Source organism: Pseudopipra pipra, chromosome 5 (genome assembly GCF_036250125.1).
Source record: "Pseudopipra pipra isolate bDixPip1 chromosome 5, bDixPip1.hap1, whole genome shotgun sequence".
Classification (NCBI taxonomy): domain Eukaryota; kingdom Metazoa; phylum Chordata; class Aves; order Passeriformes; family Pipridae; genus Pseudopipra; species Pseudopipra pipra.
Genome location: NC_087553.1, coordinates 12,985,760 through 13,004,195, shown reverse-complemented (window position 1 = coordinate 13,004,195; position 18,436 = coordinate 12,985,760). Strand labels below are relative to the sequence as shown.

Genomic DNA, 18,436 nt, shown 5'->3' with positions numbered 1-18,436 from the left:
AGATGGTCCAACTTCTGTTCCCTGTATATAGCACTTTGCTCATCCTGACTGCTTTAAACTTTAAACTTGATTTAAATGTTTTTTCTGAAAGCAACTGCAGGCTCACACTGTTTAAATTGTCTGGCTCCTTTCAGTGTCTCTTTAGTAGTATGAAATTTTTTGCATGTCTTTCATTTGGACATTCATTCGGATGGCCAAGAATAGGCTACTACTTGTTTGGGAATGGCTCTTTGAAGTCATGGAGAACTTAACTTTCAGAGTTTATCATAAACCCCTAAATATTACTGTTTGATTCATTAAGTTGATAGCATGTTGGAAGTAGTTATCCAGACTTCACCCAAAAAAAAGAGTTAAAACATGTTGATTAATCTGAAACATCCTTTCAACCTGTTGCTTGGCTCTTTTCTCCACTTCATCTTGTTTTCTGAGTTGGTTTTTTTTTTCCCTTGTCCTTCATGACTGTTTTCAATTTCTCTCCACTGTAGTGTTTCCTGCTTCCTTATTTGAATGTTTGAAAAAAGCAACAAAAAAGAAGAGTAAAACAGGGAGTTTCTTTGGCTAGATGTTGCTGTTAGGTGTGGCTTTCTGGTTTATACTTATTAATGGCTGGGTGAGAAATCCAGGACACACAACCATCTGTTCTCCCAGTCCCTACAATAATGTGGAATTTTCTCTGTTGACCATATGTTTTCTGTTGCTGTTGGAACAGTGAAATGAATTCAAGGCAATTGTGGTCACTTCTTCTGCATTACAACTTTTAAGCATCATAACAGTGAACCTGAGAAAGCAGAGAACTGGGAAAATATTCATGGGAGGCTTAGGGGAAGAGAGATTGCTCCTCTCTTCTTCAGGGGAGGAGAGATTCCTCCCAACCTGTCTTTTTACCTCACACTGTAGTTAAGTAGGTCTTCAGAATCCGCCAAGACCTCTTTGTGTGGTTGAGCTGGGAGGTGTTGGGAGGAGGACGTGTGGTGGGGAACTGCTCAATTTGCTTTCAGGTGAGAGTTTGTGTGCCAGGCCGGAGCTGGGCTGGGGCGCAGTTGGGTTTGCTCTGCATGGTTCTTATTAAAATAAGAATGCATAGGATATCAGGGCGAAAACCTGGATATTGCTTCCGGATTGTTAAGTAATTCCTGGTTATGTAGGAGTTCACGACCTGTTGCAGCCTTACAAACAACCAAAGGAAACCCTCTGCTCTTCCCTTACAGTCTCCCTGGGCTCCCCGGAGTGCTCCTGCCGTGCCCCACCAGGACACTGCCACCTGCCCGCCAACCTGATGGCGTCCACTACTGCTGTGCCTGTAGGATTCCACTATGAAACCAAGTACGTAGTGCTCAGCTACCTGGGGCTCTTAGCACAGGAGAAGCCACAGGAGCATCCTCCTCCTCCTCCTCCTCCAGCTCCAGGTAACATTTGCATATTCATCTGTACCATTTACTTGTGCAGCTCTGCTTGCAATTAGTTCTTGGGCTGTTGGCGGAGTGCGAGCCTGATGTTTGGTGTGACGCATCTCTTGTTTTATTCCCTGAAAACTGAATTGAATTTCAGTTGAAATAGAAGAGATGTTGATGGAAACAAAGCTGTTTGTATGTAGATGACTGTTTTAGTTTGAGCTGCGTCAGGGCCGACTGGTGTTTATGAAGCAAGTAAGTGGTTTTAGTAGCTGCCTTCAGGCCAGGAGGGATGAATATATATTGTCTTCATTGAGTTTGAGCCCATGCTTGCTCTTCTGGGGACACAAGTGGAAGTAAGCAGGGGTGAGGTGGTGTTTACCAGCTGAGTGATGGCTTGAGCAATCTCCTGTGCTAAATAGTTTTGCCCTATTACATTGAGGCTTCTGTTGTTGTCAGTCAGTGGCAGTGCTGAGACAGGGCCTATGCTGCACCTATTTATTTATTTATTTATAAGAAGTCAAGGACTGCGTGGAGTCAGATGGTTCTTCCAGAACAGGTTTATGCGTAAAAGAGATTAAATAAATAAATAGAAGGCAAAATAAAAGAAGTCTGGTAGATTGTGTTTGACATAAACCTGGGGAGTGAAGCTTTTCTCTATTTTGTGGTGGCAAGCACTTAAACAATGTTGTTTATCAGGATTGCTTGGGTGACTTGCCACTTCCTAATGCTGTTTCAGTCACTAGTAGTTCCTATGATTCAGAACTTATTCTGCTTAAAGAAGAATTAAAAATACCCAAACCAGACAAAGTCTTTAAAATATTTTTTTTGAACAGGCATTTAAGAATGCATACTGTGTCATTTACTGACCTTAACTGTCATGAAGTGAGGAATTCCTGGAAAGAAAAGATTGCATCAAAGTTATGACAGAAATGATTTTCAGTTTGGCACTAAAGCCTATAGCATATACTGGTTGTATGATATATAATTCATAAAATTAATTTTAGTGTATTTAATTCATAAAATTAGTCAGAGTATATTTAGGATATGTCTGCTACTTCCACTTTGATCTGTGGTCCATGAAAGGAGAGGCACCTTAGTGCCAAGATGCTGTTTCATAAAACCCCTAGTTGAAAAATGTGCTTATTTTAGCAATAATGTCTCATTCTGAATATCCCATCCAGTTATAACTGGGCTGTAACTGGAAATGTATTGAGTACATAGAAAGGTTCAGTGTGGAAGAGTCTGCTTTGTTCTTATAAATGCAAGACTCAGAAAGGAAACTGTTAGTCTTAAAGCTTTTTAAAAACAATTTGGCTGTTGTTACCTTTGAAATATTTGCAAGCTGAGAGGAAACCCTTCAACTGATTCTCATTACTGAAACCTCTAAGCTTCTAATTTGAATTGAAGAGCAATATTAAAGCTTTCTAAAGAGGAAGCTACAAGTGCTTGAATAAAAATTTTGTACTCAGGTAAGAGGACTTTAAAGCTCCCGAGTGCAGATAACTATTGAGTCTACATTTCAGATGTTGTTTAGATATGTTAGCTTGTGTGACAGCAGGCTGCAGCTGGATTTGCTATTAAAATACCCTAAATCATTGATACTTTACAAATCTGTTCTTTCATCCTTGTTGCTTTAAACCTTCCCTTTTAAACAGGAAGTCTTCCTACATTTTCCCACCTCATTCCCAATACCAGACAGTGCCCACAATGTCTCCTCCCCTCATCATCTTTCACTGTAAATAGATCTCTCTTTCAGTATTTTTACTACTTTCTGATCAAAGCCTGTGGATAAAATAATTTCCCCTTACTTTTAATTTGCCATCTTGTTTCTCACTCTGTTTTGTAAAGCCTTAGATGGACTTCAGGCTGTGTTGAACCAAGTGCAAACACTTTATCCTTCTGCTTCAGGATTTGTTTCATTCTTTCCTAACTCTCTTTTCCTGGTGCTTTTCTGCTTTCCATGCACCTGACAGCTCTCATTTGTCTGACAGCTACTCTTTAAAAATCCCTTCTCCTACTTCTTCTCTCCTTGCTTGTAAACAAAGAGTGTTTCCCTGCACTCTCAGGATATGTGTGGCAGCAGCCCTGTGGTTATTTAGAGGTGCTGTATCCATCTTCTCTGACTGCTGAGTAGTTTGTATACAGTCTGTATCTCGTTGTCTGGCACGTGGCTGATGCCTCCTTGCTGTACTCTGCTCCATGTGCTCTATATTCTCCCCTAGGAGAGGAGTAATACCCATAATGGATATTTCCTGCCCTGCTAATGCACTGCTGGGACACAGATGGGTGTTACAGCGTGGTCTGAGAACCTGATAAGAGCAAGAGAGATGTGAGAGCCGGTAAATGAAAGTGGACAGTTGTTGTCTAAAATCCTGTCATGAGGAGGAAACTTCTGGGGTTTGATGACTATGACATAGGAGGGTGATAACAGCTTGACATTGCATTGTGCTTGCCAGTGTGTTTTTCAACCACCATCATCAGTCTGATGATCCCAAGTTCCTCCCATTGTTGATGTCTGTGGCACTTCAAAACACTGGTTAGTTGTCTTTCTACTCTGTATGGTTGAATTGTGAATTGAGAGGATTTCAGTAAAAAGCACCTGTTGCTTAATCTTGTTTTGCTTTAATTTGGTTCCTGTGCTGTCAGACCTGTCATGGGAAAAAATGAAGCAGTGATTTGGGCTATTGCCTATTTCCTTTTCAGGTGGAGAAGACTTCTCTATTTTATGTTTCAGTGAGACATTGACTCTGGTTTATGGTACTTTCCTTTGTTTATTCTTTTTAACTCAAAATGAACCCTTACTCTTAGTCTGTTTTCTGAACCCCGTTACATTATAATGGGAGTATCCAGAAAGACTAGTTTTACTTTGCCCTCATAGTTTTAACCTCTTTGGTCTCCCTCGGTGTGGGAGAGTGAGGGACTCCTCTAGAGGGCAGTTCAATGCAGGATCCTGATTGCAGCCTCCTTGTGTCACCTGCTGGAGGATCTTCTGCCTTTCCATTGCATGTGTACAGAACGTGGGAAATAAGGAAATAAGACACACTTTACTTTTAAGGTGTTGTTAGTATTTCTGTACTGCTCTTGAGTCTCCTTCTGCAGCAGTTTCCCAGATTTCAAGCAAAGTTTCAACAGTCCAGTTAAACCAAGGAGTGTATCTGATGGGCCAAAAAACCCAACCAAAAAAGCAATCCTTCCCAACACGAGTTGGAAGTTTATCTCTTATCCTACCAGAACCAGTAGGAGAGATTAAATGCTTTTGTCCCTTCCTTTCCTCCTCCCATCACCTGCCACAAACCTCTGCCTTCCTGCGTTCCTTACTAAAGAGTTCTTTTTCTGATGTATGACTTTTTGTTCCAAAAACTCAGATAAGATTAAATCTTTAAGTTACTTGGTAGGTTTCAAGTTAAAACTTCTCATTTTTTTGCAGACATAATATGTTTTGCAAGACTGATGGTTTTCAGGGGGTTTTTATTTAGTGAATAGAAATTCAGACAAATTACACGGAAAATTACCTCTTGTGTTTCCCTTTGGATCTCGTGGTTGGTCTTAACTTTGCTGGAAGAAAGATGCTTCAATTATAAGCACTGAAATCACTTTCAGTTTCAAGCAAATAAGGCCAATCTAAGTCAACACCTGATTAGTACTTCCAAATTTTTGTTTAGATCTCTTCTCTTCAATGCAGGGACTGAAGAGAGAACCATCTGTGGTATTCCAGACTCTTGAAGAAAAGATGGTTTTACTGGACAAACCAATCTTTTAGCATTACAGCTCTGTAGTTCTCTGCAGTGGATTTCAGTGCCTCCAGAGGAAAATCCAGCAAATTTAACTGGGAAATGTTTGAGAGATTTTTCCTATTAGTTTTGGCAAAATAGTGATTCTGCATAACAGCCACTTCTGTTTATTAGAAACAAAGTCCATCAGCAATAAATTCTGTTACTTTTTGGTAGGTTTTCAGGTAGGTGGATAGTACCAATTGCTCAGATAAATTGATAAAACACACAGAGTAGGATCTCACCTGTGTAAGTTCGTGTGGTTTGAGGCAACAAGTGAGTACATATATTTAAAATGTGTGGAAGCTCTCAGCTGTCTATTCATTGGATTGTGGAGAGATGCTTTAGTACTTTTTCAGAACTTTTTGTCGTACCTGTAACTACTGGTTCATACACAGAAAATAAATATCAAATATTGGAAAACATCTCTACATTTTCCCCCCTGAAGTTACACTCGTTACAGAAGCTTCCATCTGCTGAAATTGTTTGTACTACTTGGTTTTTAAGTGTGTCAAAGTACTTTGTTTTTGTGATTCAGTGAATTTGTATTATAAATACTTCTTTGTGTTTCATCAAGGAGGGACTTTAAGTGTATTCCTCTTTCTTAATGTAGTTCCCCATGTTTTGGTACCATCCCAAGAGCCTGTGGCTGTAACAGAGGTTATAAAGGAAAGTAGTTTTTCTGTGTTTTCCTTGACAGAATGAGAAATCTTGAATAATCCCTTAACTCTGAGAGCATCTGAAAGATTGATAATCAGTGCCACTACTGCATGGTGACATAGATTAGTCAAGAGGTGAACAAGGTTTTGACAGTTTTTCAGTTTCCCTGAGGTGCCTGCTATCCACAGTACTTCAATCCAATTATTATGTTCTTTAGACCATTTATCATCTGTTTTGGAATCACTGTATGAAGTGCTGTAGGTAGGTAGTGATCAAGCCATTTTTGTGGTTTCCCACACACGTCTTACAGCTGAGCAGTGTTGAACTTGGTTACTGGGAAAAATGTTTTTTTTTTCTCTAGTTCTCTGTCCCTGTAGGAAATGAAGGTGTTTTTTAGGTGATTTTAGCTTAGGTGATTAACTCATTTGTTAGAAGCTTTCCTCCTAAGGAAAACATGCCTGCTTTGGCTGAAAAAGTACACATTGTAGTCAGACCAGTCGAGTTCATGGTAATGAGGAAGCTATTCCCTGAACTGAGGTGAGGAAAGGGAGTTTTTGGAGTGTGAATTCCCTCCAGGAATATGAATTCCCATTTGACTAAGCCTCCTCTCTGCCTACAAAAAAACCAAAAGCAAACAAACAAAAACAAACAAACAAACAAACAAAACAACCACAAAAAACCAAACCAAACAAACAAACAAAAAACCACCCTGCTAGTTGGCAATGTCTTGTCTCTTTTTGGTTCTTAATATTTTAGACTTTTTTAGGTTTTTTTAAGCTAAGCCTTTTCATTCAAGGATAAATATGTTTGTAAAGAGATCTTTCCTTGTAGTTGCCACTGTCCCTTGTTAGCTGCAGTATTTGGCCCCAGCACTGTAGAGTCATGTGCAGGCTCTCCAGCTCTGATGAATGACTTCCCATCCCTCCTCCTCCTGGGATCAAACCTGGGGAACGGGTTGGTCTTGTATTTTTACCACACTTCTGGAATGGCCTTACCATGGAGTTTTACTGAAGTATTACATTTATTTAGTAGTCTGATGGGCAGTGAAGTGGCGCTCGATGGACTTCGAGAACACAGTTTCCTCTGCTTTTCAAGTACCTCCAAAGACCTGAAAGCCAAAATCTTAACGAGAACATAGTTGTGCAAAAGGGAACATTTATTACATAAATAGAAAGTAGAATGCACTAACCTGTTGTGTAAGACCGTGTAACAGAGGTTTGTTGAGCCTCTGGATTTGAAAGAGGCCTTAAAAGGGTTGGTTTACCCAAAGCCCACAAGAGGCAAAGCCATTTCTTGAGCACAGGAAAGCGCTTGGTGTTTGTGGCTCTTACAAGCCCCGGGGTGTGACCATTTGCATCATTAAATGCTGAACCTACGTTCTCATCTACCACAAACTGATTTTGCTGTTTTATTCTGCCTGTTTGCAAACAGACTTGGGATTTGTCTGAAGGAGAAAAAGATACCCCTCAATCAGGACCTTTGCTGTTGGACTGTGCTGTTCTCCAGCACCGTGTGCAGTTTTTGTTGGTACTGGTCAACCTACAGGAGCTGCAGAAAGCTGAAGTCCATTCATAATTGAGGGAATAAACAGTGCAAAGTCACTGGTGTGGGAGGGGTAGGGGTTTGATATTTTGGCATGACTGAACAGTCAGGTGCTCTCGGAATCAGCAGCTGCTGCAAAGTTGTGGGTGTTACGAGATGGAAACCATTGACTGCAGTGCTGATTATCTAAACAGCTCTTTTGTTCCCTGGCAGCAATGGAATTTCTCTTCCTTCCACTTTCCGGGTGACTTCTTATCCAGTATGACAGCTTGTCATGTGCAATCATCCTCACATCAGTCCCGTGAGAACGGTGCTCTCCTGGACACCCTCGTCCCTTCCACGCACGGGGGGAGCGCAGGTTCAGGGAGGAGTTTGCACTTGCACGGACTTGTTGCACTTCACTCAAAGAGGCGACTGAAAGGGACTGACAAGGCATTAACCAAAAGGAGGAACAGTTTGCTCCTCTCTGGAATTTGTGGTTCAGAGTGACAAAGAGAGACTGCTTGGGAAGGGATTTAAGAAGCTGAATCAAGTTATTCTGCACATGTGCGGTTAAGTAAAATGGAATTGAACTGACTATGCTTTGTTCTTTTAGACTGGTCACATAAATAAATGAGGACATTTTGCACTGACTTAAGCACACATTGGTTTAGAAATGTTTTGTCTCACAGATATCTGTGAGCATTAACACACATTCAGTGGCTTGATTCTGTGGATTTTTAACTTATTTTTCAGTTGCAGGAGACCTTGAAAGTCTCATTGCACAATGTTTTTTGAAATACAGAAAATGCACAGTGTACTTCACTTGTGTGTAGTTAACTGCACACCTGTGTGTGTTAACTGCTTTTATGGTTTTTACACACTCTGTTGTGAAAATTAATGGTATTATGTGTCCATTGTGGAGGAAAGGGGCAGGCAATGAACAGTTAAGGAGAGTCCCAGACAGACCAAAGAAAACGGGCTGTAAAACAGTCGTTCATAAGACCACCAAATTATGATTTAGTGTCTTTGAAACAGGAATGAAGAAAGATGTGCCAGGAGGCTATGCTGGCTGTTACAGGGCTTACCTGAAGATTTGGGTATGAAAGCTGTAGCAGCTGGTGTAGGTGAAGAAAGGGTGAGGAAGGTTGGATTGTCAGTATTTGGGTGAATGAGTAAGAGACAGTGGACATGGGGAACCATTATCGGAAGCTCAGCCTGGAGGTGGTATTTAAATCAGGGGTGTGAGAGAACATCAAGTCCCCCCCAAAAAAATTCTGAGGAACATTCAGAAGTAAGAGAGCTAAGAAAATGTGTTTGGGGTAACCCAGTCACTGATGCTGTTGAACATAACACAGTGCAAGGCTAATGAGGACTGATAACTGACCCAAAACTTAAGGAAGGAAATGGCTGGAAGGGGGATTACTAAGCAAAGGGAAGTTTTGTTGACAATTTTATTTGTTGATTTATTTATTTCAGGAGTAAGTTGATACAAAATTCACTTTTATATTCCTTTGGATATAACAGAGATCCATTTTATCTCTTAAGAAGGACATTTTAAGGAATGGAATGAAAGGAAGAAGAAAATTTCAGTGGTGGGCTGTTGGTTCAGTGAAGTTTGGTGAAAATAAGAAAGCAGTTAATGGAATAGTTCTTGTGTGTGCCTTAAGAATGGGATTTGAAGATGTGCTTGAAAGCTGATGGAAGAAATAAAGATGAGCAAACCCAAAGAAAAAGCAGCTAAATAGCAAGAGCTCTGTCCCAGACCTCTGATCTTTGCATTAGTACCCATCCCATAAAAGTTACTTGAGTAGTTATACTGCCTTATATTGGAAAGTCTGACATTCAGCAGGCAGTTGTCTTAAATACCTTGCATTGTTTGGAGACAGTTTTGTGTGTCTATTTTGGTTCAGCACAATGATTAAGATGATTTAGATGGCTGAAACAACTTTTATGACCAAATATCCAGAGTCAGCATATGGGATATGTATTCATAATCCCAGTCCATGGCATGTGTACTTCTGGGGATATGCAGCCATTTCAGATTCCTAAATTGCTTGATCAGGAGACGAGAATTGACAAATAACTGACAACTGTGGGGTCCTTTGCCCTTAGTCTTACTTGTAAACCTGATCTTAAATTATTTCATTGTGGCCTGTAGATCCTCTTGACCAGGGAAATGATGCACAGTTCACAGATTTCAGAACTGTTCCTTGATGTCATTGCGTATTTGCTCTGAGTATTTCGGTAGATTCTGCAGGCATCAACATACATTTTTTATTTTGCTACTAAAAATCAAGCTTATGCCAGTCTGCTTTGTTTTGGTGTAGTTTGATGGTGACTGTATTCGGTTTAATGGCAGCTTGTTTGTGTGCCTTGGTTTGGGTTTTAAGATAAACTGGTTTTTAAAGCTGTTATATATTCTGTTTGTAACTTTTTAGTTCTATTTTTTCTTTTTAATATTTAAAGCACCTGTTCTGTCTTGCATAGGCCTGGAAGTTGATGTGTTTCTGGGTTCATGTAAAAAGTCCCCTTATGGAATCATACTTGTCACTGTCTGAAACAGAACTGTCACCCTGAATTCCTTAATAATTTAATATTTCAGTATCATGTTCCATTGTCTACCTTGTTTGAAATATTGACTTGAAACATTTGAATGATTTCTCTGGTTTCTTCTAGGGGCTCAACAACAGCTTATGACCCAACATGCTTTGGAGAAAGAGGCTTTGGAGAAGATCAAAGTAGAAATCGAGGAGGAGCTAAAACGTCTCGATGAAGAAATCTTGGAAGGTGCTCTTCAGGTTTTCCCATTTCAATCCATAATCTCTATACCCTGTAATGGTGGTTAATTTGTAACAGGTACTCCAGTTAAAGAGATTTTTGAATGCATTGAATCTCTTTACCCTCCTCCCCCCCCCGAGATTTCTACACATTGTCACGTGAAGTAAAATAGTTAAATGCCACCATTTGGAGTGGTGGAGCCCAGCCAAAGCAAACAACTGGATGACATTTAATAGGCTACTATAAATAATGAAAAGTAAACAGCCCTTAAGCTGCTGCAACTGATGGCAGAAGTTCTCAGCAGCCAATATCCCAAGGAGTGTGGACTTAAACCATCAGATTTCTCACTTCCAGCAGGTTTATTTTTTGTGACATGCTTTGATGTGTAGATGTGGCTTTTATAGGATGCCCAGTGAGGGATGATTTGAAAACAGTCTTTGTTTTACATGTGTATGGCAAATTGGAAATCTGAAGTAGAAAGACTCTAAGTTCATTCATAGAGAGCTTTCTTAGAAGTTTTAAGCAGAGAAGGAAAAGGTTGTATGAACAAAATAATATTTTAAAAAATGATACTCTAGTACTGCTGCAGAGGTGTCCATGTGTGGGCAAATTCTAGCACAGAAAAGAGGCTCCCTTACTGCTCCATCAGGGTTGGCATCAGCTTAAAATTGAGAATAGCTGCACATTCAGGAAAGTTACTGGCTGGGATGCAGTTGTGAAATAAGAGCTGGAGGGGAAATGCAGCTCAAAGTCATCTGGGGCTCGTAAGTACCACTTTCAGAATGTATTTGGATGTTGTTTTATGATCATGTGTTTATGATTTGTTCATAACATGCTTTGACTACAGAGTTGTGATTTCTTCATCCCTCATGTAAACTGTGTTAACTGCTGGGATAAGAAATCTGAGACTGTTGATGTTCTTATAGGAATCTATTTAATTTTATTTTGTATACTTGTTTCTCTCAGCATTTACCACTACAGGATTTGACTGCCACACTTCCCCAGTGTTCAGCCCTGCCAATCCAGAGAGCTCAATAGAAGACTGCCTGGCTCATTTGGGGGAGAAAGTGTCCCAGGAGTTGAAGGAACACCTGCACAAAGCACTACAGACCTTGCTTAGCAAGTGAGTTTCCATTTGCTTTTCCAAAGGGAAGAAGGTGTTTCCTTTTGCACTGTGACTGCTGTTGAAATGCTGAAGATGGAACTGCATCTTGTATTGCATTTCTTTCTTCTTCAATGTTCCTTTATCTGGCTGAGGGGTTTTTTTGTGTTGTAATGTGCAAATACTTTGTGGTATTTGGCCTCTGCAGTAATGTAAATTCTAAAATCTTTCTAAGCTTATTTCATTGAACTTCTGAGGCTGCTTCAGGCAGTTTGAGGTGCTGGTGGAAGTGGCAGCTGCCACTGCCATTGCCAATTAATTTCATGAATCTGGGCTGTAGCCAGATTAACTTCTTTTACCTTATAGTTAAGAGTGGAGCTGAGGGTTGGTTTGTAGTCTGGCTCCTGATGAGTGGGAGAGTTTGCCTGAAAGGATGGTGGTTAAATGCTTTGTGACCACCCTTCAGGTACACATCTGGAGCAGATGTGGGCCCCTGGGCTAACCTTGGTGCCTTAAGAGCTGTGCTGCCAGTTTAAGCTTGTTGTTTAAACAGCACATTGTACTTGGCATGCAAGTATCTTGATTAATGTCTTTTGAAAATGGATAAAATTGTTGTGGTTGCTTGGTTTTCTGTTATAAATTACCAGCCTGAATTTGATGGATCCACATTGACTACTTGAGGCTTTTCTGAGTGACCTCCAAAATGTGTTTGTAGAGAGCTGGAGTTGGAAGGTGCTGCTTTAGGGATGGTTACATAAATGCAGTTGTGAAGGCAACATTAGCAAACAGCTCTCTGAGCCTGTGTTTTGTGGATTGGTTAAAATAATGTGGCTCAAAAGAGGCTGAGAATCTCCAGTGCTACTTTTTATAAGAGTTTGTGTAGCTGTTCAGGAACTGTTGGAACAAAAAGGTACTGGAAGCCTAGAAATCAACACCTGGTGTAAACTTTGTTGCATGAGGCGTAAGTCTTCCATATATACATTGGAGAGGCATCTCATGCCCTCATGAAGGTAATACCCTTCATGGCAGACTTCTGGAAGATACAAATTTGGAATTCATTCCATCTGCACAAAGGAAACACCCTTTTACTCAAGGTGGCTGAGCACTGGCACAGGTTGCCCAGAGGGGTTGTAGAGTCTCCATACTTGGAGATTCTCAAAAGCTGTCCTGGGCAGCGTGCACTAGGAGAGCCTAATAGAGCAAGGAGGTTGGACAGGATGTTCTCCAGAGGTCTCTTCCCACATCAGCCATTCTGTGATTCCTTACCTAGCCCATATATTCCTTAATTAGCTCCCTAGCTGACAAGTAGGGGTTGACTTTTTATGACCAATATAATTTAAAACTGACTGTTCAAAGTCAGGTAGGATGGGGCTTTGGGCAGCCTGATGTAGTGAAAGATGTCCCTGCCACTGATCTTTAGAGGTCTCTTCCAACCCAAACCATCCTGTGATTCTATGACCCTGATGTGGAGTTCACACCAAAGGTGCCATGTGACATCTGACCAGAGAGATGAAGATGGTTGTCTCTTTTTTCCATGAGTCATCCAAGGGAGAAGTGCACTCTGTCTTAAGTGACAAAAGATAGGCCAGTGTGTTCCTCTAGAAATGGCAGCAGCTAATCTGCCTTTACAAGCCAGGCATTAGTCCCACGTGGCCTTAAAAACTTGTACTTTCTGTCCTCTGAAGAGCTGAGATTCTGAAAAATACCTCACTAACACACTAAAAAACCAGACTGGCAAGGCCTTGGAGTGGTGGAGCAGGAAGTCTTGCAACCCATCCTTTTTCTGTGTCTAAAATGTTACATCGAAATAACAGCATTTTAAGTTAAAGTGTCTTAAAGGTTATTGACAGTTGGCTGACTGGCTGACATTGAGGGGTCATAAGTGGTGCACTCTAGGTTGATTCTTTTTGGAAAGTTCCTGAACGGAGGTCTTTGAAAATTAAGGATTTCTAGCTTGTTGGTAACCTGATGTTCTAGGCTTCTTATGTTTTCTGTGGGAAAATGTTTGCATTCTGAGTAATTTTTTCTTTATGTACGTACAGACATACGTATAAAATCTGAACTGCCCGTGAAACTATGTGGCCTTTTTCTAAGGCAAAGTAGAGCTACTGTTTAATCTCCCGAGAATATCCTTCCTGCAGCTGTTCTTGCTCTTCTCATCCCACTGATTGATCTGGATTTGTGTTGTAAAGAACTAACATATCAAGGAAGTTAAGAGAATGCACTTAAAATGACAAACCCAAATGTTTTCCCCACTGTGCTTTAACTCTGTTCTTTTACCCATGTTTGCCACAGTAGTGCTGTTCAATGCAATACATATTTATTTCGCTTGTATTTTCCTGCTCTCTAGCATGCATATAAACAAGTGTTAGGGTTCAGCAGGCTGTTAGATCATGACAGATTCAATAAGGAGTTTTCTTGTCCAATGCCAGTTAACACTATTTCCCTTAAACTAAAGTCTGAGCTTGCCTTTTGTAATGATCTGGCTGCTTTTGAAGCAGTGCATCACTTGGCAGACAGCCTTTATTGTTACTGGTTCTGTATCAGTTGCTGTATGATATTGGAGGAAAGAATATGGAAGAGTGGAATTTCATCATCCCGATTCTGAGAAGTAGAGAGGTGATAAATCTAGAATGGAGGTATCTACTGAAATATGAAGGGGTTTTTTTATGATCAGAAGTGCTGTTTCTTGCAAATAAAGGCTTCAACTCTAACATAACGTTAATGCAGCCAAGCACTCTGTGTTGGTTCATAGCCCATATTGTTTATAAAATTTTTACTCTTCATTGGCCTCTAGCTCACATATGAATTTCTTAGTGGAATTTTTTATCTTTAAAGTCTTAGACCATAAAAAAATTATATTCAAGAGCTTAGAAATTTTGTAGCATATCAGAGACCTACTTATCTAACATCTTTTAAGTTGTAGAGTATCAAATTGTTACAAAATTTACTTAATCAGTTAAACAAAACTGTATAACTGGGAGAAGGTGATGCCTTCCTGACCCTGTCTGGTGCTGGTGTTTTATATCCTGAAACACAAGACTCGTTAGCTCTGGAAAATTATTTGCTGTGATGCATGTGAAAATGTTTTGTTCTCTGGAAACTGAGAATTTTATTTTATTCTTGTTCTTTTGTTTCCTTTTATAACTTTCAGTGTTGGTTTAACTTCTGCAGGCCGGTGACATATCAAGAATATCGAGAGCGCACACAAGAGGCAGCTGCTCATGCCAGTGGATGGAACAAGGTACCAGATAAATGACTTTACCTTGGATATGTCTCATATCTGTTTGATGTCCATAATGGTTTTATGAGGTACAGCTGTGCTTCACAGAGGGCCAGGAATAGAAAGAACCCACTTGGTTTTAGTGTGAAATAAATTGCACTCTCAGAACGTGCACATACTGAGTAGTTTTTAGGTAATTTAGTCAGAAGTTATAGAATGTAAGTATTAGGTCAATCCTCCTCTATTATAGTAAAATGAAAAGTTAGAGATATTGCTTGACTTTTTTTTTTTAATAATCATTAAACATTTTTAAATTCCCAAGAGACGTTTATTTCCGTAGCAGTTTCGTAATGGAATCTGATACAGATGTTTTCGTAATACTTCTCTACTGTTTTTCTGTTCCCATGTCAGGTTTAAAATACATGTAAAAAAGAGTGCTGAATATGGTGAAAATAAAAATTGACAGTATCTTCATGATATTTAAATTGTTCATAAAACATAAGCATAGTGTGCCTACCTGGATTCCAGAGTAGTTGTCTCAAATGATACGAAACTTCCTTTTAAAGCAATGTGCAAATCTGTAAATGAACTGAACCTTCTCTTTAAAACAAAATGCAAATCTGTAAATGAACTATCTTTATAATACTTTTAATGTAGAATGAGTAGAATTACTCTTCCCAGATTCATCTTTCATTAATCATTCAAATTCATCTCCTTAATCATTCTCTGATAGGTTCAGTGAGCATCAGAAAAAGAATGAAATGAAATTACTATTTGCAAATTTAATCACAATTTGAGTGTTAAAATTCAGTCTTAAATTTAAAATAGAACAAGAAATTTTTTCCCTCTTTATATTTTTTTCCAGAAATACTTTTCCTTGACTAGATTTCCCTGCTTACTTCAGAAACTAACCAAGGGTGTGGGCACTCATAAAGCAGTTTGTTTAAACATTGCATGACAAGTTACTGCCCATGGCTCCAACAATTATAATTGCTTTATGTGTGTGCTCTTTCAATTTGTCCTCTTGTGATTCACAGCATTTTAGTTTAAACAACCATGAAATCTGATTATCAAGAAGGTGGCTTAAGCTAGCACATTTTACTTTTCAGTTGGTGAAAACTAAAACCAAGCATAAAACCAGTCATTGTGGCTCAGCTGGCAAGGGAGGAGGTGGATGGGGCTTGTCAGTGCCCTGGTGCCTCTCAGTCTGCTTTTGGAACCCATCCCTTGAAGATACAGCCCTGGGGAGGTGGAGTGGCTGTTTTGGGGGGTTTATGATTCAGCCTCCATTGTGCTACATTTGTGCAGCCCCCGGGGGTGGTGGATTTTGGTCCCCATCACCTTGTGGTTGCCATCAGCTTTGCTTCCCTGTAACATTTGTTGCTACAAAACTTATAGTCCAGAAGCAAACCAGAATGGAAATTTTGTAGACTAGCACAGCATCTGTTGATATTGTTTTCATGGTAGCTTGGTGCTTCAGGAATGCCCAGCAGTTCCTTTAATAATCCTTGTTTTGAGGAGGTGGAATACATTTGTGTTGGTTTCATTTCCTTTTAAATTCCTTTATCATCTTAATCAGAGTTGTATTTTGTAACAGAAGACATCTAGATATCTTTCCTCCCATCTCAACCCAGCTTAATTTTCACTGTAAAGAAGCTGTTAGAAAAATAATTTTAAGAAGCAGCTATAAATAGAGAGAGTGTTAGGTCTAATTAGCAGGCACATAGCAGCAAAATGAGGCTGTGCTGGCCTCAAGTTTGTGAAAATCTGGAGGATGTATGTTTGGGAGAACTGAAGCTTCCTCCCTTTTATGACTGAATAATAAGAAAACACAACTGGCCTGGCAGAACAGAGTAACAAAGCACTCCCTGTATCCTGTAGTTTCTTGGGTGGAGCAGAAATTGAAGATGCACAGGAGCTGTGGCAGGAGCTGATGGTTTGAAATTGGGGAGGTGTCATGTTTAGTCATACCAGCTTCCAAAGAATATTCATCATACAAATGTGAGCAGAAGGATGACACTTGGAAAATATAGCTGTTATTTTTTCCCTTTAAAAATATGGATATTTTCCAAAGTGCAATGGTATGTTTGAACTCCTGAACAGATTTGATTAACTGACTGGCACATGGGATGTAAAGGGATGGTTGCTGTTACTAAAACATGAATACCCATCTGAATGAGGAAATATTGCAGGGTAAGCTAATACATGAGATCATCAGTTCTTCCACTGACATCCCACAGAAGCAAAGTTTATCCACAGACATTAGAAGTGCTGGTTCTCAGAAAAATAAACCAGGAAAATAATTTTTTCCATGTATTTCTCAGAAATTATGGTGTGAAAATAAGAGGCACGCTCTTGGATTCTGTAAAGAAAAAGTCTTCACTTTCTATTTGAAGTAAAGCTCTCATTGAAATAAAAGAAAACCAAAGCCACCTAAAAGAGGGCAAATACAACTCTTAAGTACAGAAAGCTGTTGTTAACCTCTATGGAAGTACTGTGAAGGTAATTTCTTTCATGAATTTAGGGACAGTGTCGTGCAAACCTGCTCCAGTTCATTCTGGTCTCAAAGGTAGAAGTGTCAGTAATTTCAGGGGGAGAGGAAAACCAGGTGGTGTTTGTTGGTCTGTGTGGGACTGGTGTTAGAGTTTGAGTTTGGTCCCTTGGTCCTGAGGCTTGCACAGGCTTACTGAATTTGGGAGGAATGGATGGATTAGGTATTTAAGTGGGCAGAGGAAGAAGGCAAGTCATGTTCAGTGTGCCAGCGTTTGAGCTCCCTTCATTTCCCAAGCAGCCTTTTTTTGCCTTTGTTTCTTTTGCCTTCAGCTTACAGTAAATGTCAAATATTTTGAGATCTCAGTGTTCATGCTCTTGTAGAGTTATGTGGGTGTGCCCAAAGCCTCTGAAAGATGCCTACCCTTGACAGCATGCTTTTATTTTGGATCCAAAAAGATAAAAGTTTCTTCTGACATCTCACCTTGACTTGCTCCTTACATTTGTGCACTGTGAGCTTGTACCTCTTCTGTCTCTGAGTTGAGATCAATTGCAAGAAACTCAAAAAACCCCCCAGACTTTTAAAATTCAAACACCATCTTGCTTTTAAAATTCAAGCACTATGACATTCCTAGTGAAGTGTTGACAGTTACCAGCGTTTGCTGTTCATCACAGAACAGTTCTGTAACCTGTCTGCTGTAGTACAGGACTCTCACATTTGTTAGTCAGCTGGAACATCTGAAATTTATCAGGTAACAGGTATTTTTTAAGTCCTGTCTGGTTTCAGTAGTCCACCTCAGTGAGACACCACCATGAATTTAGTACTAATCTCAAACCCAGCCTTACTTTTCCTATTCGTCTTCCTCCAGCTTTTCATTCTAAGGTGTGATTTCAGGGACAGTAGTAGTAATGCAGGATATTTCCAGCAAAGAAAACCAAGCTGAAGGGGGAAGAGACTGGAAAAGGAAGGAGGCATTAGGAGGTAGGAATGAGCAGTAGGAAAGCCTGTATGTCCCTTGTGCAACTGGGGAGCAGCGTTCCTGTCTGCACAGTGAATGGATGTGCAGTGCAGTTGTCACGAATGAGGGGTGGTAAAACTGACAAATATTTTTCTCTCACATCATAAAAGTGCTTTTTCAGATGCTCGTGACTTCAGTTCATGCCGGTTTCCTGACCTTGGCGAAGTGCTGCGTATAAACTTTGCCCAGAGGGCCACTTGGGTGCTCTAGGAGAATAAATTTAGAGTTTAAAAGTTCAACTGCTTGTTGTTTAGGCAAACAAAAACATAATTTCAGAAGGAGGTGGCTGGAACTGTATAATATGAAGGAGGTGGGTTCACAGAGTCTTTCATCCTCCAGAGCAATTTGGGTTGAGGCTGAGCATTCAATTAAAGAAAAAAACGTTTCTAAAGAGGAATGGGAGTGGGAAATGAGGGAGCAAAATCCGTGTGTTAAATTTGTCATAGTTTGACATGGAGAGGGGTTTATGTTTGTCA

General features: G+C 40.0%; 1 protein-coding gene across 3 annotated transcripts in view; it reads left to right on the top strand.

Moving 5' to 3' along the window:
- BCL2L13 (BCL2 like 13) overlaps nt 1-18,436 on the top strand; it is a 41,480-nt gene that overhangs the window by 4,375 nt on the left and 18,669 nt on the right. For 2 of the 3 annotated variants that reach the window (XM_064654503.1, XM_064654504.1), the window contains 4 exons: nt 1,209-1,406; nt 10,025-10,135; nt 11,093-11,249; nt 14,403-14,472. In XM_064654503.1, coding sequence (XP_064510573.1) covers nt 1,277-1,406; nt 10,025-10,135; nt 11,093-11,249; nt 14,403-14,472 — 468 coding nt within the window. In that variant the 5' untranslated portion in view covers nt 1,209-1,276. Of the gene's footprint in view, nt 1-1,208; nt 1,407-10,024; nt 10,136-11,092; nt 11,250-14,402; nt 14,473-18,436 lie in introns of those variants that run through there. The other variant, XM_064654505.1, reaches the window with a different exon arrangement.